The sequence below is a fragment of the Aythya ferina genome (assembly GCF_964211825.1).
Source record: "Aythya ferina genome assembly, chromosome: 10".
Taxonomy (NCBI): Eukaryota; Metazoa; Chordata; class Aves; order Anseriformes; family Anatidae; genus Aythya; species Aythya ferina.
In genome coordinates this window covers 10,279,266-10,301,670 of record NC_140306.1, presented here as the reverse complement: position 1 = coordinate 10,301,670, position 22,405 = coordinate 10,279,266, and the positions used below count along the sequence as shown (strand labels likewise).

The 22,405-nt window shown below is 40.0% G+C and overlaps 1 protein-coding gene and 1 long non-coding RNA gene across 2 annotated transcripts in view; one reads left to right on the top strand and one right to left on the bottom strand.

Annotated features, from left to right (window-relative positions):
• LOC311441993 (netrin-4-like) overlaps positions 1-22,405 on the top strand; it is a 53,629-nt gene that overhangs the window by 9,788 nt on the left and 21,436 nt on the right. Inside the window, exon 3 of the mRNA XM_084530739.1 lies at positions 10,884-11,147. Coding sequence (XP_084386865.1) covers positions 10,884-11,147 — 264 coding nt within the window. The remainder of the gene's footprint in view (positions 1-10,883; positions 11,148-22,405) is intronic.
• Positions 8,853-21,462, bottom strand: LOC311441995. The gene is made up of 4 exons (XR_014696386.1): positions 20,968-21,462; positions 11,187-11,256; positions 9,725-9,909; positions 8,853-8,943 (listed from the first exon to the last, which is right to left on the bottom strand). It is a non-coding gene; the product is annotated as an uncharacterized lncRNA (long non-coding RNA).

Genomic DNA, 22,405 nt, shown 5'->3' with positions numbered 1-22,405 from the left:
CTAACTACTGTCTTCTTCCTGGAGTAGTAATTCTGCTAGTTAGTTATTAGGATACAATGAAGTCATATACATCCAATTGTCTTCTGTAGAGAGGTTAGAATTTGCCACGTCAATACATAATCTAGGCAACTATTGTGATTTTCCACTGTTTTGTGCCATCCAATGAAAAATCCGGAAGTACTTTGCAAGATCTATATAATGATCTTCAGCACACATACAACAGTCCTGTTGCCATTTCACAGATGGGGAAGCTTCCACAGAAAGGTGTAAGTGGTTTGTGGTGAAACAGGACAGTTCTGGTAAAATAAGGAATAGAATTCAGGGTTTGAGGAAAATGGCTTGGCCTTAGACACAAAACAACTCTTCCTTTTCTGTACAGTATCTCCTGTTACCCTGCACTATATAGGGTTTTGTGCTTGCTTAACCTTGGGGAATATCATTAAGACCGCGTGTTGCTGCTGAAACAAATCCAAGAGGTGGATGGCAGAAAATCAAATAATAAAACACACATCCAACAAAAGCCTTTGTCATTACAAGTGTCAAATGATTCTTTCTACTTGGGCAGCAACCACACCAAAAAGAGTATGCGTATCTTTAATCAATTCATGCTTTAGTAGTAGATGTTAGAAAATAATAGTAACAGTAAGAACAGTCATATATTTACAGGTCATGTCCTTACAGATCCCAAATACTTTCATGAACTGTTACATGAATTGAATACATGCAGAGGTCACTTCCTCTATGGGATGGAGAGCTGAAGCTTTAAAGCAGCACATGGGAATCTGTACAGTTACTTAAGAGAGAACAAGCTAAACAGTTTCACAGCAAATAAACTCAAAAGGATTCTGGAGTTCTGAACAGACTTTACAGAGAACTCTTAACCAAGCCATCAAATACTGCTATGGCAAGGGTGCAAAAGCGTCAGACTTTTCAGGTCAGCAATATGACACAGCAGATTCTTTTGTGAATGAAAATAAAAGGCAGCAGAGAGTAGTTATTTAAAGTGATACCTGATCAGATTTGCCTGAGTGACATTGCTGCTCTTACTACAAGTCTCGTGGGAGCTTTGCCCACACATCCCAGAACTGCAGCTTTACAATTTATTTTAAAGATGTCACAAAAGTCACAAGGGTATCCCCTCAAGCACTAGCTCCCAGCTGAGGTGGATGGAAGCTGAATCCCCATCAGTGCTTTGTGCAGTGTTCTCTCCTTTTGCACCCTCACTCTGACCCATCCAATTACTGATGGTGGCTAAGCCTTGGAGGGCTCAGGAGCTCACATCACAAGCTGACATTTCTGAAATGATCAAAACTGTTTCCAACCTAATTTCTAATTCATGCACTGAGATGAATGTCAGTTTTCTCTACTGAGGGACAGTCAGGTTTTTCTTGGGTGCTGGTCTATTCGCTTTCAGAAGAGATGCAAAATTCCCTTTTAACAGGGCACAAAAGGAATCAAAAAGAGGAGATTGCTTACTAAGAACACTTAGGTTTAAAACCCATGGGAGACGCATCATGGAACAAGATTTCTGGTCAGCTGGCTTCCAGACCTGAGAATGTGGGTGGGTAAAGAGAAGGTGGCAGAGTTGCAGTAACCTACATGCATCTATAAACTGACACGCGTGTCCCTGAGTCAGCACACTCTCGTGAGCCTTTAAGACCACTGAAAGAGTCTGGGAGCATAAAAAGAAACATGGCAGAAGAAAAACTTTGAGAAGCTTAGAATGGAAGCAAAATCCCTTTAGGGGGGTGATATTACAATGTCACAAAAGAACCCAGTGTATCACTACATTAAGCTGTATCCCCCTTTTTTGGTAAATCATCCTTTATCTTTCACCTCTTGTTAGAGTCACACATCTCTACTTCAGATGGGGTACAGCTGAGACAGACGGTGTCATACATTCAGGAACAAGTCCAGTAGAAATGCAAGGAGATGATTTTTAGTGTCCCTTTTGCAGTTTTCTTTTACTCCAGCATTAATTATATCCCTTGCTCCTGCACTTTTTTGATAAAATCACAGATCCTGGCTCTCCCCATCTTAATTCTTCTGGCAAAGAACTTAGGCTATTGATAGTTTCTGATTTTGGAGTCAGAGCAATTTATTCACTGCCAGTTGTCTACAAATCATTTGCTTCACTTGTTTCATCTCTTCGAAAAAGAGCTTCCATTGGCTGAATTCCCAGGACATCATTCTTGTCATTTGTCTCACCTTTTGGCCACAGCAAAACCTATACTATTAGCTCATTAGTTACGGTGGGCATCCAAACTTCCAGCTACAGTTCCAGCACTCCAGTTTTCAGCAAACTGTTTCTTCCTCAGTCTTTGTAACCATTAGAGATTAATAAGGATCCTCTAATTCTCAAACTTGTTTAGCAATGTCTATTAGTTGTTATGTTTGCACCTGTACTCGCTAATTCTACATATTTTATAGATCAAATTTACACTGGTAGGTTAATCACCTGAAGTCATGTAATGTTGAAATCTAAAAGTGAATAGGGAGCCCGACACTCATTCATTCAAACTTTACCAGTTCAGCTTAGCAGTCCTACAGTTTACTAGGAGAAGCACTAGACATGTAATTTCCTTAATCATTTGTTTATAATACCATATACAATATGTTTTGAATTGCAGCAAGGGAAGAAATAAACTACAAAGTATGTTCCAATCCCTGCAAGCATTTTGTTTTCTTTCATTGGTGTTGATCTGCAAGCCACCTGAGCATGATACATTGGTTTCTTGCCACTCTTTCCTAGAAGTCCTTGTTACTGAATATGCCAAAAACCTGTGTCTCCATAGGCCTTTGCCAGTTCCAATACAATTTTTCCTCTTTGTCTCCAAATTGTAGCTGAGTCAGGGCCAACCCAGACTGACAGCTGGCCCCAAACATCATGTCAAGGGTTTGAATCACGCCTCGATAAGTCAAGTTAATTAGGGGTACAGCAGTCAAAGTGGTTTTAAAAACCAAGCCGTTTTTTCTGTATAGCAACCCACTTGCCTATCATAACCCAATAAGCTTGTTACAGGGTCTTTCCTTCCAAAGTGGTGGTGTGTTAGTTGAGTTAGCACAGTTCAGTCTCTAGTTTCTTGGGTTACAAATGAAATAGAAGCCTAAAATGAACCTTCAGGTCAGCCATTGGAAATCTAACTCTAACCCAGACAAAAGGAGAAATTACCACCATGTTGCATCAGATGTTAGTGTGACTTACAGTTCATACACCAGCTGGGGAAAACAGGGACCAAAATGTTTCAACCTGCATCCTGACAGCATGTGCAGTTAAGGAGTGCAGTCAACTATCTGACAAATTAAGAGCAGGTTTTTAATAAACTGGAATATTGGGAAACGAAAACAAATGTTCTCTTCCATCTACAGTGATGTTTGCATGAAAGGAAGACTTTAGCATGCAAAGCTGGGTATAACACTAACCTGCTTATAACCACAAGACCCTAAAGAAGACTCTACCGCTATTGGGTCTGGCTAGAGGAAGGTAGTTTTAAATCAAAAGCTGGTTCGTTTATTTGAATGTCTGCGTGACAGATGACACCAACGAAGTGTGATATAATAAACCCATTACTGGAATTCACTGGGGGCTGGAAGAATTGTGTATGGCTGAATTAGGTACTGGTTTCTATGGCAACAAGTTAAATGTGCCTTGTGCAGAAGACCTGTTCCTTCCCCATTTTGTAGCCTGTGGTGACCTCTTTAGGGACAGAAGTCCCCAACAGCATCTTTTATCAAAGATCAGTGGACTTGCTTTGTAGCTGAGAGACTTTTAATCACTCTCCTGAACACACTCTGTGAGTGTCAGATCAAGACGCGGTGTGATGGGATGCAATTCTGTCTGCTTCAAAAGCCACCGGGCTGTTCAGACAGAAGCCACAGACAACCCTACTGAAGATCTTTGCCTCTGCACTGACACTGTGGATCTCTGCTGCCTTTCTCCATCTACAGGGACTCCTTGAGCAATGATTACTGCAATGGGGAACCACTTGTGCATTAAACCAGGCCAGGGATGGGGCTCTGTGTGGAATGTGTGTGATCCTGCTCTAACAATCCACAATTTTTGCTGTCTTTTCTCAGGTTTTTCTTTTACTGTATTCATACCAAACCTTTTGATAAACAAAGGAGGATCCCCCTCCCCTCCCACACATACCTCATTAAGTGGCAGCATCAATAATTCAAGAGGTCACCACTGAGGCTTCAGTGACTTCTTAAAGGTCTGATCTCATACAGCAGTGGGGTCACTAAAAAGAAACATGCTCAGCATGTCACGAGGTTGAATTCCTAGTAGCTAAGGTGCAAGAGCAGGGTCTTGCACTGCAGTGAATTGTCCAACAGTCATCAGGGCTGTCCACTAAAAGTTGTATGATGTTATTCTGACTTACAGATGGAAAAGATTCCAGGAGGGATTAGTCACTCCTGAAGGTAAGTGCCTGGTTGTTATGACTAGGGCCGTCTGTTCAGCATTTCGTTTAACTTGAACTGTAGAGGAGATAAAATGCAGAGGAAAGTTGAGAGGAAGCAGTTAACACCAGCAGTGTAAACAAACAGATAGCACTGCCAGGCCCTGCTTCCCTGGAGGAAGAATTAAGGGGCTCAAGTATTTGTGTCTGAAGGGAATTTGAACTGACATGAGACCAGTCCAGGATTCCCATCCGTGGCAAGTGAATTCAGGAGTGCACCAAGTGTCCTGCTCTGACCTGGTATGCAATGAGCCATTTCAGAGATATTTGGCACCTTATAAACCAGCTAGGAAGACAAAATAGTATTTTGAGCATTACTTCTGAATTTCCTGACATAATAGGCAGCAGATATCAAATCAATTTTTCTTCCTGCCCTGTTTTATGAAAGCTTAGTGAAAGTCTCAACTGTGAAAAAAGTTCTTGTCTAAAAGATTACAGATCTTAGAGATTCATTGTTGTAATTTTTGAACTCCAGGCTAAAAATCACTTACTGTTTGCTCTTTATGATGAGTGTTGTCCACACCTCACTGTCCTGGTGAGACTATGTTCTTTACTAGATCTTTTCATGTGTAAGATTTCAGCCAAGACTTAAAGATATAAGTGGCTCCACTTATGAGAAATGGATGCTCTCCCATGAGGATGCAGCTCAGTAGACACAATGTGATACTAATGATAACTGGGTGTTTTAACTTTCCCTGACAATTCGGAGGAGTGAAATGAGACTCTTGTTCTCAGTCCAGGTCCCAGTAGGGCTGTCTGCGTCACAGAATTCCTCATGCCACCCTCTGCCATTTCAGAGCAAATATCATAACTCATCATGAAAAAGGACACTGCGCTGTGTGGGAGCAAGGAAGTGTTTTCAGATCCTCATGTAAGGTGATGCTGTGTAGAATGGAAGGAATTTTGTCCATTCTCTACATACAGACTGCAGACTGAATGATTTTGTACCCAACAGTCTAGATTTTGCACTCCAAATACATTATTTGGCTTGGTACAAGATACTGCTCCTTCCTACAAACCTTGTTTTTTTACACAGATGTAGAAATTTATATCTGCAGATAACCTGAAGCTACAGGAAACATTTGGTTCAAGGAAGAAAAAAAGTCTGCATGGTTCTTCAGATTCGTCTGTCTCTAATCACAATTGTGCAGTCTTTCCCCATCATCGTATTGGCAGCAATGCCTAAATATTAATATTAATGCCACACTGACTGGATTACTGGAATAACCTCAAAGCAGATGCAGATTGAAGGGACATTGACCTGTCCTGTTTTGGAAAACACAGAATGGATTCAAGACACCACTGTATTGAAAGTAGTTGGTTTTACACAGGTCAGATAACTTTAAAAAATCAAATGGACAAATAGATTATTTCTTTAACAAAATTTCATATTCCATGCTGGCTACTAACTTTTTTTTTCTCCAGAAGACAGAAGAGCAGGGGATCTTGACTAAGAAACCCTATTCTGTGAATCATCAGAATAAGCCTTCTGATAGCTAAGAGGGTACCTAGAGTTTCTTTGTGCTCTAGGCTATTTCAAAACAGGAAAAAAGGCTGCTTTTATAGTAAAGTCTACTGTTCCACAAGATGGAAGAATTTTAGTCAAGAGCTCCATCAAATAGATCAGAGGATATTTGCCACTGGGTAGGAAAAATTCTGAGACACAATTGTTTACTATTCCTTTATGAGCAAAATCAACTCACATGAAAATCTCTTAATGAAGAGGATTTAGGACTGATGAGAGTTTTTATTGCAGCTTCCTTCTGATGGGCCTAGTATAAGCACACAGACATTTCTGACCTCATTAACCTGATTGTGTGCAACATGATCAGCATAGCTTAAGGATGATTTGTAATACCAAATTCTTGTTCTGCACAAGGATCTTCTTTTGTAGGAGGCCATGCATTGGCTCTGTCCTCCATTTGTGACTCATATTCCTTGACCTTAGGCTATAAGCTTGCAAGGGGGAACCTTTGCTGTGTCCACATCTTTTCTGAATAATACTGGCTGGAAGATCAGGTTAAGAAAACAGAATTATCTGCATCAAGGATGGAGAGGCAAAACATGTGGCAAAAAATCAAAAATCTGAGGCACTGTCTCTGGAATGAAGATGATCTTTTGACTGGGGATAAAACATCACCCTCTGTGAAGCTGTGCCAACTTGCGTACAGCAAAACCAGCCAGCCCTTTAACAGTGGCTATCATTTTTAGCTTTGCACACTTACAGCATTCTCCAAACTTCCTTGCTCTTAGAAAGGTCAGGAGAGGACATGGTACTGACCATCTTTTCGAGGCGTAGCTGATTGACTTTTGAAAATGAGAATGACAAATATGCGCTTGATAGCAGATATGCTGATAAGCATGAATGCCCTACTCAGCATTCGGCTCCAGTGGCAGCTCCTGATTATAAGGGAAACTCAGGATCTAGGATGTATTTCCACAAAGGGTCGAGACTATAAAGGTGCTGAATACCCTTAACCTGCACACAGTTCTATGGAAACTGAAAGATTTCTAGGGTGTCTTTACATTACTCAGCCCTTAGCAGACTTAATCACCAGCAGATTTTCTTCTGTAGCTGTGCATATGCTATTTTTATGAAAACTACATCCTGATGCTTAGAGAAGTGACTGGGGGATAGCCTGTTACAACAAGAAAAGAACAGATCTTCCATAGAGCTTGACCCCAGATAGAGACTTATATGAGAAATATCCTTGTGGTAATAATATCCCTGGGAAGCTGTTTTCAGAGCTTGCATCTTAATTATTAGAACATCTTTTTCATCACACTTTTTAAATCTCTTTTACATTAATGTAATGGAAAAGAGCAAATTTGCAAAATGTCTCTGGGAAATGAACAATGCACATGTTTTTCTTAAGCTAAGCAAAAGGCATAAGCCAAATGCCTATGTGTACAGAAGGAATCTCCTTCATGCGCTTCAGAAAGCAAAACACGACCTTGTGAAATAAACAAAGAACAGATAATACAGTGAAAATGAAGTGTCTCTTCCCACAGTGTATGATTCTAAGAGTTCATTAAGACTTAGATCTATTTCTAATCTAATCTTTAAAACATTTATATCAAAATGGTTGAGATTGCTAAACTTCTCTTTGACCTATTATTATTTTTTGAATTTTGAATGTATTGAACATCCATCCCTAGGAATTCTAAGAGAATTCACAGATAGCAATTTATTAATCTTCCTCCCCTCCTGTGAAGTACTTGAGTACTTGCATCCTATTTTTAAAAAATGTAAGCAGGACATACAGTAGATGTACATGCTAAAGTAGTACTAAATACTGATTAAAACTATGCTACCTCCACACAAAGTGCAGCTCACCTAAACCTATTTACATCGTCACAACATATCTGCTTAGACTCTGCTGATACAATCTTTGTTTAATTAAGTCCTCAATATCTTTGACTGGTATAAAGCTAGGGAAGACAAATTCTTTAATGGTTGTTGAATCCAAGAACACCTAAATGGCACTCCCAAAAGATTTCACTAGTGTTATGTCACCCAAATCAGATCTTTAACATTTAACAAATCTTGCTTTGGGAGAGATGAGGACAAACAAATCCAGCCTTACCACTGAGCTTATTCCAGACAGAAATGTGTCATGAATTAATCATACAAGCAAACTCTTGTATCTCAACTGGAATGGAGCACTCTTTTTGCTTAAAAGGATATTGCAATCCCTGTGGGACAACTAAGCTATTAATATGTCTATTCACAAATAAAGTTCAGAGTTCTAAGGAAATATGGAAATGCCAAAACAGCTCTCCTGAAGACATGCAAAGCCTGAAATGAAAATATCTGGAAAACAACAAATCCACAGGAAACCTAATCTTTTTTCCAAGTTGTAAAGCAAAGAAACAAAAAACAGCCCAGCTTCATGAAAGCAAAAGTCACCATGCTGAAGAAGAGCACCCAACAACTGTTCTTTTGCCCAAAGAACTCAGTGCTGTCTGGGTACCAGTTAAGACATGGTGAGGATGGATGATCAACTGGAGATACCAAGACATGGACATCTCTCTAAACTTAAAATGTATGCAAAATGAGTTTCTACTAGCACAATATACAACATTTCCTTCATATTAATCATAACACAAAGCAAGACTATTGCCAGCAAGTACAATGCTGGAGAAGCATAGTTAAAAAAAAAACACAACCCTTTGGCCATTATCTGGTCATTTCTTTCAGAGGAGCCCAGTAAAAGCTCTGGTTCTTCACCTCATTCACCCTTCCTTTCTGTCTCCTGTGAGGAAATGCATACCTGTTTACAACTGGGAGCTCTGGTGCCCAGATACATTAAGCCTCTTGCTCAGGCTTGTATAAGGATGTCACTGGCAGGACCAGTGCAGATCTTGCAGAAGCTAAAAACATATTGGTTACCTGTTTTCAGATGTCTTGTCCTGGAGCAAAAAACTCTAACATTTATGTTCTTGAGCCAGTGATCTCTTAGGTATCCTCTGCTGAGCCATCCTGAAAGGAGAGACCATTTTTTACTAAGCATATATATTAGAGAAGCCACAGACAAGAAAGTCAAGTGTGAGAATGCAGCTTATAAAAACTGGTAACTGAACAGATTGCTTTACCCCTTGGCTCCTCTGTTTCACACCAATTTAAAACAGCTTCACCAGGGCTTTTAGCTATTAATGTCCTAGTAGTTAGTTTTTAACGCTGCTTTGGGATCTTTAAGCTTAGCAGGCTCTGCAGAACAATTCTGTTCAGTTCACTGCATTGGGCTTAGATGAATTGGCTAGCCCATGCAGGAAGCCGTGTGTGTCTGCATGTGACCAGGTCCTCAGGACTCTGAGAAACCACTTTACCTCTGTGTGCTCCAGAGGGGACTGGGAAGAGGGAGAAAAGGCTCTTAAAACTGGCTTCCAGTAAAAAGACCAGACCGCCCGGGATTAGGGGGAACAGGACAGATGAGGTTGGACTTTGTCCTTTGAATCCATCATAAGGGGAATGCTAGGCACCAGGACAAAAACAGATGGGTCATTTGCTTATGGTTCCGTTGACTGGGGGAATGTACACATTGGTGTGGAAAGGCCCAGGCTATTTTGTCATGGCTTCATTGGTCAAAGGAATGTAGGCACCTGCACTGCACAGCCTGGGCAATCTGCCCATAGTTCTATCAAACAAGACACCTCTCATCACACCAAACAGGGCTATTTGTAGCTCTGTAAATAGCTGACAGTACAAGATAAGGGAATTAAGAAAAGAAAAGAAAAAAAAAAGAAAAAGAAAAAGAACTAACCAAACAGAAAATGCTACAGACAGGTGGGAAATGTACCGCTGCCTTCACTGTGCTACTGTCAGGTGCAGCTCTGTGTGAAGTCTGGAAACCGATGCTGTTAATTTAAGGGGTTTTATCTCTCCATGTGCCATCAACATGCAACAAAATTATCTTCCAGGTGTGTATCACAAGCTCTTTCCTGGATCCTGTGAGCAAAACGAAACAGAAGTATTTTACGTGCTGCAAGTATTTAAATTGGTTGGTTCACCAACCAAGAAAGAAAGAAAAAAATAAATAAATAGAGAGAAAGAGGGAATCCCTATGGAAACAAAGCTTTCACTCCACTAACAGAGTTAGTCAGACAGAGACTGTCACCACTTATTAAGCTGGGCCAGAGAACCCTCAGGGCAAGTCCCTCTGCTATGATGGAGAAACTGAACCAGAGGAGAAAATAGCTCTTGGTTTGAAGTTAGCGTATCCATAACGGGCATCTAAGCCCGGGAACGAACGCATCCAGCCCTCTAGCTCACTGCTACGGACTGTGGCACAGCTCTCCATTGTCACCCTCTCCCCACAAAACCAACAGAGACAAACACCCTGAGACATACAGAGGGGCAAAGTACTACATGAGCTACAATGCAGCAGACAGCAGGCAGGCACAAAGCCCTCCTATCCTGTGAGCTCACTGCCATGTAGCTATTTCTCCTCTTCCAATGAATAAACCAGCTTGCTTTGTTTGAAAACAGGGTTCTCTCAGTGCTTACTCACCCTAAGCCAAGTTGTGTTTTCTAGCCCATAGTCCAAGTGACCATGCCAAAAGTGTGATCACAGTTCTCACTTCTGTCACAGATCCACTTTGTGCCTTAGTTTACCTAGCTCTAGAACTCATACTAAAGTCATATTCCTGAAATGCTTCAAGAAATTTCAGTGTCATTAATACTGTATTTATGCCAATAAACCCTGAGTTTCTCCGAGTGACACTCTGATGTCACTTGGCTCAGAAACACAAGGAAGTAAACAGTGTTTGACAAGTTTCCATATATTTCCCAACCTGTAATAAGTGACTGGGCCCAGTAACCCCACTGACAGAAATGTAAACTAAAGTGTTTCCTGTTACACACTCGAGACGGAATGAAAGCAGGTATGCAGTCACGTGCTGTGTGTAATTTTTGTCTTTCAGGTGATTTATCGTGCCTTAACTCCGGCTAACAAGATTGAAGACCCCTACAGCCCCGAGGCTCAAGATCTCCTGAAACTCACCAACCTTCGCCTCCTTTTGTTAAAAAGACAGGAATGTCCGTGCCACGGCTCAGGATTGGTAGAGAAACCTCAGAGGTTTGCCCACTACGCTATTTATGACCTGATCATCCGAGGAAGCTGCTTTTGCAATGGGCATGCAGAAGAATGTGAGCTTGCCAACCGGACAGGAGACATGGAGAACGTGGTGAGTTGTAGGCATTCACTGATTTCCTAGAATCATTACCTGCTTGTGCTTTGTCTCCATCCAACTGTGGATTGTGTGTATGGTCCTGTCCCATCTTCCTTAAGCCTGTCTAAAAAAAAAAAGACAGCACTCTTAATCCACATCAGTGAAACCTAAAACACCCTGGGTAAAGATTTTCTACAATCCTTTATACAGTTCCAAGCTTTAATTGCATCACTAGAGATGAGATTTTCCAAAACCTCTGGATCTCCAAACACCTATAAACCGTGAGGGAACTTTGTAACAGGAACAGAGGTCCAAATACAGGGATTGAAATCTACCTGCGCAGAATGAACCAATCTCTTTAATGCAAAGAGTGCCCTGACTTACCAGAATTTTATTATTAGATCTTGATTTTCAGGTTTTCTGAGTTTGTGAGACATGAACAGCTCTGCCATACTTAGGGTTTCAGTCTTTACTTTTAGTTGTCAGCCTTGTATGTTTTTGTTAATTTCACTGCATAGCCAGAGGTGTTCAGGACCTGAAAATATTTTCTCTTCCCTCCCTTTTTACTCTTTAACTTATTTGAAAATGTTAGAACTTAAAATAAAAAATAAAAGGAGACAAACTTCATATGAATCATCTTCCATAGTACTATTACTGCCAAGTAATTTCAGTATTTTATATGCATGCTCAGATGTTGCTGTTCAGGGGTAATCACTGATGTCTGCATTTTGATTAGCTGCAAGTATTATGCAGAAGAATGGTAATAACAGTCACAGGGAAATGATGCTAACGCAATACCCAGGTACTTCTAAACGTGTACATCACAGACAGACCTCAAGCCACTTTAAACTAGCCAATGATTCCACTGGTTCCAGTAGGCTGTCTATCCCTGTAATGCGTTTTGAAAACCAAAATAACCCATTATTTTTTTAGTCCCTCGTGCACTCTGACAAAATAGATGTAAGAAATACATCCTCAGGTAACTTCTGTCCATTTAGATGTGTGGCACTTGACATTTTGGTTTATTTTCTTCTGGAATGTATATTCATCATCTTTCAGCTCTTCTAAGTTGAGACGTAGATATTGTACAAATAATTAGGACTGCATGATTTCACAATATTTGCAAAATCATTTCTGAATCTGTACCATCTGTGGTATAAATCTAATTTACAGTACTCTAGCACTGGGTGATGTCATGAGGCTCTGTTAACTACAAATATAGACCCACATAGGACATAACTGTGTGGAGAAAAGCTGTTTAAAGAGTGCATCCTCCCCATTGCAAACTGTTAAATACACACATGGTGAAACCAAATAGATGAATAACAGGCTAAATGAATACAGCTGGTAGAAGAATAAACACTCTGTCCATCAGAAGAGGAAAACAAGATATTGTGTATGTTACTGACATAACCATTGTAAACTATGACTGGAGGTTTTTTACACCGTTCACAAGGGAATAGAATCTTTGCGTGCCATCAATGACTTCATGGGGCAGAAGGTGAAGCAGTTTTGATGAAATGCACTTCATGAGTGAGTCATGTCTCAGGAGACCAGAGGGTGGATGCATCCCAGCATTCAACACAGGCACAGATATTATCAAGTCTTTGCCTAAGCAGGGATTCAAAGACAGCAGGAAGTGAGAAAAGCCTCCCAGAGCTTTAACTACTTCTTGAATCCTAGGTGAGAGCTGGAAAAGACTGTGATTGCGCTGCTTTAAGTCCTTGCATTAAGGTATAATCAAGCATACCTAAGCTGTTTGCCAGTGAATGCCCATTGAAATAGTTATTGAAAATCTCTAATTAGGGAGATTTAATAGCACCCTTCAGTAGTTGTTACCATTCCAACAGTTTGAAAGCCCTTCCATGGTGCCTGCCTCAATAAGGTGGTTCATTCTTGTCCCTTTTCCTCCAACGATCATGGAGAGCAGTCAATTCTCATTCTGCTGATAGATCTGGAAGGTTCCTACCATGTCCTCTCCCGGTTTTTGCTTTTTTGTACTAACCAGAGAAGCGTGAAACCTCAGTGGTCAGAACTGACAATTCTAACACAAGTTCATACGAGCCTGAAGTAAAGATGGTCTTATTATTTTGCTGCCGTTTTCTATGCCCTGGTCATTAAATCTTAGCTCTTTTTCATATATACAGTGAAAACTGGCTAAAATGACGGTATTCAAGCAAGTGTATAACTCTGCATCTTACAATATGGTAACCTCCTTGCCTACATACAGAAGGAAAAGGTTTCTGTTGTTGAGTGGCAAACACCAACAATACATATCATATTAGCCAAACTGCACTGCAACAAAACTCTTTGTCATCTTCCAGTTCTCCTTTCTCAGCAGAGAGATGAAAGGTGTTCTTCCTTCACACAAGGACTAAAACAGAACAGAGGAAAAGGATGTTAAAAACAAACACTGCCTGTTCAGAAATAATCTGGTTCATTCCACTAGCCACATCTAATATTTAACAAGCACATGGGCAGAGAAAGTCTCAAGACACAGAGTTTATTATGTGGCTAGCGTGGGTGATAAAACAGCATGAATGCAGAGCAACTTCAAGTTTCCTGCGTTCTGTCATGTAATTAAATAAAATGCTGGAAAAAAATACAGACCTCCACAGAAATGCCTAAGTAATAGGAGTCAATGTCTCTTAATATCTCAGAGCCCTCATGCAATGGTCTTTTCTGTACTTAACAAAAACAAAAGCAAGTCCATGTAGAAAACAACTGTAATTATTTGTCATGGGATAGGCCCAAAAACTGAGATCATTCTGCACTTAGGTCTTGGAAAAGATGTAATTGTTAATTTCTAAGTCTGCTTTTCTTACTCTTGAAAGAAATCTGTTCCATTTCTAATACTTGTTGCACTGCTATACTGTATGGAGACTAAATAATGGAGAAAATGAAAACAAATTTCTTGACAATTTTGAACTAACACTTTTCAACTCCATTCTGGTGGGTCTTGACAATTTATTACTAGTAGATAATCTATCAATCACCAGTTTATTTGTGGATCTGTCAATTCAGTCAGGACAACCCATTCAGCTTCTGGCTTTTCTACAGAGGCTGCCAATAAGAAATGTAGCTGTATGAGAAGTAATGTCACAGATGCCACGGTGTCACAGAAACTAATGATACAAGACAAATGCAAATTATCATATTAGCCCTCCAAATGGCATATAATTATTCCTACCTTGGAATCCTAGATAGTGTCATGTATATTGACTCTATTTGGCCACAAGTCACTAGTGAAAATACTGAGTAAATAAGGAGCAAAGGATACCATGGAAAAGTCTTTTGGCTTCTTAGTTGGACTGCAAACTACTAATAATTACTCTTTCAACATGGCTTTTTTTTTTTTTTTTTTTTTAATTAGTTTGCAACCACCTCAGTGCAATTTATCTAGATCTTATTTCCCATATTAACTACTGAGAGAATCATGTCAGACAGGAGAAAAGCTTTGAGGAATGAAGATGGGAACAGTAAGCAGTAGTCAATAAACTCCTGGGCAAGCATATATTGAATTTGGGGTTTGTTGCTAGAGACAGTGATATTCTCTTTTCTACTTCCCTTCTTCAGACCAAAGACAAGAGACACAGAGATGCCATGGCCAACTTAAATAGCTTCTTATGATAACTATGGACAAAATTCTTCTTTCTTAATTTCATTGCCTGTAATATTCAAACTTTTTAAGGCAGCTCCTTTGTCAGTGAACAAAACTGTCTATTGACATTGTATTTTGGTGAAGAAACTGCAAATTTGCTTTTAAGTGTAGGGCATGAATATGCTCTTATGGGGGAAACAAATACTAGGACCTAGCCACCTGAACACATCTCATCATCTTCCACCATTGGATGGAATGGAAAGTAATCCTGTCCAAGATGTTGCTGATGAAGAGTATACAAGGTTATGTGTTGTTTTATAGTACATGATTCCTTTAATAAGCTCCAGCAAAGTTAGGAACCTTTCAGGTTTAGAATCTGCTTTGATGACATATTTTAGCTGAATCCAGGGGGGCTTCCAGAACTTACAATGTTTACAAAGCAGAAAGCACACATGGACAATTCTGTCTGAATCTAGACCAAATTCCTTTCCATTTGCCAAACATTTCACAATTCTCTTTCTGGTGCATGGGAAATAAGCATGGACAGAGGAAAGCAAATGTAGATTAAAATGTTACTGACTAAAGCATTAGGTTTTTTTACTCGTTAATTTTTGGTACCTTCACTGCCAGGAAATTCTTACAAGTTGCCTCGGATGTTTCTTTTCCTTCTTCATCCTGTTTACAGAGACAAACTAGACTCCCTGTGGGTCTGATCCTCCACAATGAAGCAAATGGAAAGTTTTCTATTTACTTCAAAGGGAGCAGGATCTGGTCCTAAGTAAGATTCCTTGTTTGGCATAAGGCAGGTTACATAAGGTAAAACTTGTTTTTCTACAGTGATTTTCTAGGCAACTTGGCTGTCATCTCTCTTGCAAACATTATCTCTTCTTCAAATATCTTGTGCAGTTCTTGATAATCCCTCAACTAAGTTTTCACATTATCTGATCCATGCTGTGCCAGTCTGTATGATGTCCAGCACTCAGAGCTGCCAGGAGGTGCACTATGCTGCAGCTGGCAACTCAAAGAGCAGGTTTTGTTTAGAAAAAAGTTAGTCTGAGTATCAGCCATGTGAGTAGCATTGTGAATGTTAAAAAGAATCACAAAAGCTTCAGAATAAATTACAGAAACATATGCCTACGCTGATATGGCAAACCCCCAAACCAGCAATTCCTTCTGAGATATTAAAAATTCACATCCAAGTGAAAATACCATACAACATTTCTGGTTTTGATGGCTCTTCACCAGTAGACTCAAACTTGAACAAGATGGTCATGCCCACCCTGACAGCATCCCTGCTACTTTGCTGTTTCAGCTAGAATAGCAGGGACATGTGTAAGCACTACTTCACCCAGTTATGAACCTGACATTCAGGTAAGGTTCAGGTAAGGAGAGGTCTGCCCACCCCCTACCTTTCCACTTAGCACTGCCCACTGAATTACAGCCAAGAGCAGGAGGAGTTTTGTGCTGCTCTGCAGCCCCATACATCTGCACTGGCTAACACGTCTTTTTGAGCTCTGAAATGAAATTAGTCTAAGGGCTATTTCATCTGATGAAAGACAATTAATTTGGCTACTCTGGTGTAAAATATATGATGTCTTACTGTACCTTGAATTCACTTGTGGCACATCAGGTGTGTGGACTGCGCTTCTACTGATTATAATTGGTGTGTTTAACTTGATGTTCATGCAGGTTCTCCATAAGCACTACTAAAAACCTGTGGTTTGCCACCACAGCATCTGGCATTCAGACCATCAACATGAGGTTTTATGTATGGTTTAGAGAATAACCACAATTTTGATGGTATGATCCACATCGTGGTTCAGCCAGCAGGAATTCTGCAATTATAAAGTCAACAAGTTTTCCCTGCATTTTATTATTGTTGTGGAAATATCTTTTACTACTGCTAAAGTCCAAATCAGAAAAACATGCCTATTCAGGAGTGGTGTTTAAACAAATGTCTAAATGCTTTCCTGAGTCAGGGCTCAGGGCAGATTCACCCATGAAACACTCATACTACATTTAGGAAACTGTCTCTTATTTTTTGGAATGGGGTAAACAATTTCTTATCTCACATTATTAGCCTTTAAATGGTGTTTTTCTTAAAAGCATGTCTATGAAAGAGCTATTTAAAAGTAGTTTAATTTTATTGCTTAATTGCTTTCATTAATGTTTTTGTTGTTGTTGTGTTTTTAATTGCTGAATTGATGTTCTCTGCTAATTTTATCTCTGTGAAGGAACCACAATAACCCTGCTAGTAGAACCATTTGACTGCAAACAGTTGTAAATATGCTTTAGGGCTGGTAAAATATGCCTTACAATTCCTTCAAGAACTGCTTTTCACAATAAAGCTACAAGAGTCTGTGTATGTGTGAGAGGGAGAAAAAATTGCTTTATCTCAGAGATATCAGCCACCATTTTGCTACCAACACTTCTCTAATGTCCTGTAGTCCAGCATGTTTCTGAGTGTCTTTCATTTAAGCTCCACAGAATGTACACTGTTCTGTCTCTAGGTTAAATTTGACACAGCCACCAGTGCTAGGAAGTTGCTGTGATGTGACAGTCATAGAAGCTGCTGCATTTGGCCTCATACATTAGGACCTTGTGTTTTTAAGCTCCCCTGGGATGAACAGACTGCTATATTGTTTCTGTCCTCAGCTCACCTACCTCTCACCACAACACAAGTTTGCAGTCTTTTACCAAAGCTTTTTAAGGCTTTTCAGCCCATGCACTCAGCCCCAGAAACCTAGTAATTTAAGCAAATTTTTCTAGAGTTGTACCTTGTGGGTATGTGGAGTTTGCAGTTAAGTGATTTGGAGGCAGGTGCACACATAGAGAAAATTTTCACAGGATCTTTAAAAAAAAAATCCATATTACTCTGCTTAAAAGTTATAAAATCCTACATCCATTTCCTTGCCTTGTTTCACCCACTGAGCTAGAAGGGACTTGGGGATGAGTCTTATGCCTATTAGGGCTTCAGAGTCCTTCTCTTGCAACGTACAAGTTTTCTGCTAAATTATGGACTTTCTCTCCCTTTTTCTCCATTCTGTCAGACAGATTCCTTATAAATTTGGCTGGTCCAGTGCTATGTCAACCCTGCCCTCCCCCACTCTCCGAACTGTAGCCATCTGCAGAGGAGCTGTAGAAAACTATTTTTCTCTTGGCTTCATCTGTTCCATTACTCAACATAATTTCACTTGAATGGGAGCTACGCATGTTGCCAAATTCGCTGAGGTAAAAATTCAGAGAAGAGTATGCAGGCCTACACTTGGAGTGGATTTGAATCTCACACCCCCAGAGCCACTATGGATTAACCAGCAGAAACTCATCTAGTCCAGACAGTGACTCAGGTATTCACTTATTAAAATATTAGGACTTGCTCCACCTTCTGCTTCCTGCTTTCATAAGACAGTCCCTCAGATATTGTGACCTGTTGTAACTCAGGGGTGGCATTTCAGCATGACAGCTGTTACTTGTATGCAGCTTGTTATAGACTGATAATGGAGTTGTTGGCACTGTAGGTAAAAATAAAAGGACACCAGCTCAAAAAAGAAGAAAAAAGCACTGAGGAAGAAAACAACAGGAAAACAGAGAAATGTGGCCTAAGGCACAGCCAGGCATGTGTGTAAAGACAGATGGAGGTGAATGCAGGCAGAGGATGGAGTTGTGTCTTGAAACTGCCACAGGCCGAGGTTGGCCTGCTATATTCCCTCACACGAAGCATGGATTTTGTACCTCTTCCGTTCTATTTATCCTGTTCTTTGTTACTGTTCAGATAGGGGCTTAGCGATGCCAGTCTGAATATGCAGCTAAACACTGCCACTGATTTTTTTTTTGTCACCATTACCTGGTTAGTCAATTTGGAACTGGTGGCAGCTTTCGCTCACTGCTGTACAGGCCGTATGGTCTCAGATGGCCTTGCCACAACTGCCCCAGCTCTCCTTATCCCTGCCAAGTTCCCTCAGACTTAATTTACCAAAGTGACCAAGTACAAGCCAGAAATCCAATTCCCTCTGAAAACACCCATATGTGTACTAGTTTTCAGACACACACACTTGTTAGACCTTTCCCCAGAAACCAGCAAGTGACATAGGAAAATAATGGCTTTTTTCATTCCTGATTAGAGCAGGAATTTGAACTATCAACCTACCCATGGCAGGCACTGTACTCCCAAGCCACTCATTCTCTTAAGTCTTTGAAAACTTGAAAAAGTTGACGTAATTTTTTAATTTGGTCTCTTAGAAGTCAAATCTACTCTCCTCAGGACCTGATATTGAAAAATTTATTATAAATCTGCACAGATACACTTCTTAATTAGAAGAGACAACAGAGTACATTTGAACTGTGAGGCAAACAAAGGGGAACAGGAGACACTAGTTTGTATTTAACCATTCAAACAACCCAGAAAAGGTCATTTTACTAAAAACAGGTAAGGGACCAGCCTCTGATGTCATTGCAAACTGCTGTATCCAAAATTGCTCTGGCGACATTACAAAAGTGAATACAGAGCCCAAAGACAAACATTTTCTCTGAATCAGCAACAGTTGCTCTGTTCTGGAAGGCTTCCAAATTTAACCTTCATTCATTAGAGAAAAAAAAAAAAAAAAATAGACTGAGAATAGCCCAGGAGAAAAACTAGCAACCACAACATTTACTGAAAGGACAAAAGGTAAAAGAAACTGAACAGGGAGACAGAAAAGCAAAATGCTTGAGGTGTTATTCTAAGCTAAACAGAGTTTAAAAAATAAAAAAAATGTGGGACAGAGATGGCAAATATGCACTTGTTCTCTCAGCTGCAGATGAGAATTTAGGTGAAATTTTGTACAGGCAAAGGTGAATAAGTATAGTGCAATTTCTGGGAAGCACTGTACCAAAGTAAGAGGTGGTCCTACACTATTTGTTATAAACCAACCAGAAGCTACTGAGCTACATGCAAAAACTACGAGATGAAATTCGTGGTTTAGTGTAGCAGGGTGAGCTAAGTGATTGAGATTGATCATTCAGGCATTAAAGTCTATGAAGCTATAGCCTCCTTCAAGTCATGACTCAAAGCTGCTCAGGTGGTAGATGTACAAATCACAGCCTTTGGCAGCAATACCAGACTGTTATAACAGCACAACTGTACAGTGAGTCAGATCATGGAATTAATCCAGATTAAGAATATTATTGCCAAAGTAGAAATAAATAAATAAAAAATTTTAATATGGTTAAGTTTCACTGTCCAATTTACACATGACTCAAGGCATGATGCAAAAGGTAGTAACATAGACAGAAGCAGTACTAAAAGCAGAAATATCTTAAATTGTGCTTGCTGACAAAGACTTCATATCCTAAAACCACTGCCTGAGAACATAGCCACTATACCAAGACACAAAAGCAGAGTTTGCTTTCAAGTGGCTGCTAAATCCAATATGATTGTGATTGAGAGTGTAGTATAACATTTTGGTTCCTGTCCTAGACTAATAATATCTTCAGACTGCCAGCATATCAGCCTGTAAACTTTTAACCTTTGCAAAAGCTGATTAAAAAACTGGAAGTTTGACGTAGACAGAATATTAGTATTGAAAGCTACAGTTTTCATCTTTCAAAGCTCATAGCATGCATTAGTGACATGAATAACCTTGGCAGAAAACATTCTAGAAGCTAGACTGCAGGAATACAAACCATCACAGGTTATGAACATAGTACTTCTGACTGGTTTTATAAATGTGGTAGTTTACATAATCACACGGTCTGCCTGCAAGCGCACCTATTTCTTTGATCCATTTAGCACAGTAACTTTGGAAGGCACCATTCAGTTTCAAACACATTTGTCAGACCAACTGAGCTCTTAATACAATGATGATCCAATGAAGGGGAACGATCATTGGAGATAACTAGAGTTATCACAGTAATGAGTAGAAGCAGATGGAGGGAGATGTCATGAAAATAAATTCCTTATTATTTCTGAAGTACTCAATTATCGCAGCAATAAGCATTGTGGAAAGGCCTAAATTCTTTTATATCTACGGATCAGTAAGCGCTGAGTGATGTGGTGTCACATATTTCATGTTAGATAAAGTGAAATATTAGAGATGTGAGACACAAATCCCCTGGGTCTTAATCTTTCTCCTGCTGTACCAACACATTTATATGTATTCACATAAATCTGTCATAAACTAATCAGGCTTGAGCTGAAAAATGGCTAGGCTTCTTAAGTGACTGCACAAATCTCAAATAACTCTGTGTTGCTCATACCTTACTTTCAAATCCCCTCTATCTGGACCACCAGTTCCAAGCCTAGAAAGGAAAAATATTTTTGCCTTCTAACAGCCAAATATCATAAATCTCCCAATAACATGAATCCAGTAGTAATCAAACAATTATCAGTGTCCTGAAGGCTTTAATAGGGTTTTAATGGTTGTAACCAGCCCCACCTGGGACTCACACCCATGCCCTCTCTCCATAGGCCCAGAGGCTTCATTTAAGCTCAGCCCTGGGCCTGTACTTTTTGTTTAAGCAGTGCTGTAGGAGTTCTTGCCTGTGTATCTGCCCCCTGGGGGGATGTTGGGCTTGTGCTGTAGGTGGTTTCCCCTCCTGCTAGAGCTGTTACATTTGTTGTCATTTGTCTCCCTTTCTGCTTCCAGTGTGGGTTTTGGTCAGATGTTGTAGGCTTGGTTCTAGGCCTGTCTCTTGCTGTTCTTGAAGTCAGGGCACAGTCTTTGCTATAGTCACTGTCAACCTATAGCTCCATATCCCTCAATGTCCTTGCTGTTCCATGATAGTCATCTATCATATCATCTACCTTTACTTCTACCTTGCTTTCTAGAACCTAGAAAATATGTGTCTCTCCCTTAAATCTGTATTTCTTTAACTATTTTATTTACTGTGGTTTGATCATCCGGTGAGATCCTGTGCATCCTGAGGTCTTCTGTTATGCAGAGAGCACAACCTGCTTTTTGGACCCACTTAAGAGCTCTTCATGTTTTTCAGCAGGGAATAACAAGTCAGAGACCAGCCTGCTCTTGTGGTGTTGAGTGTGACTCTCACATTCTTCCTTCCCTGAGCAGATATCTCATTTCCAATTTTATCTTACAATTTCCTATATATCATTCTTGTTCCTTCCTGGACTTCCATTCCTGGCTGCCTTTCCTATCTCTTCTTCTCTAACAGAACACATTGCTTCTCCTGTTACTTACTGCTGCCTCTTCTATCCTCATTTCACATCTTGGTCAGGTGTAACAGGTCTCTTCATAACTCAATTTCTCCTCCAGTCTTCCTGTCATTACCACTTGCTGAGTTGCTTCTTTGCTCTCTTCTTTTGATCCTCTTTCTGTACTTGTCACTTCATGTTGCGCTCTCCTCTTTAACTATTTTCTCATGTAAATGCAGCATGAGATGATTCTCACTGACTAAACATCTTCCACCCAGTCACAAGAAACACAGGCACGTTTGCTTTCTCTTCAATTATCCTTTACTGTTTTCTTAATGCCTATCAGTGCTTCTTCCCTGCTCGAATCCAGTTATCCTTCCATGCATTTGGAAGTATATTTGCAACTGTTCAATAGTAGAGATTGTAAGCAGGAAGCTTCCTTTATGCCTTTGTCTTACTTGCAACATGTCATCCTTAGATAGTCTCCACAAACTACAACTTGCAACAAAACAAGTCAGTGGACAACATCTATTTACCTTCAAA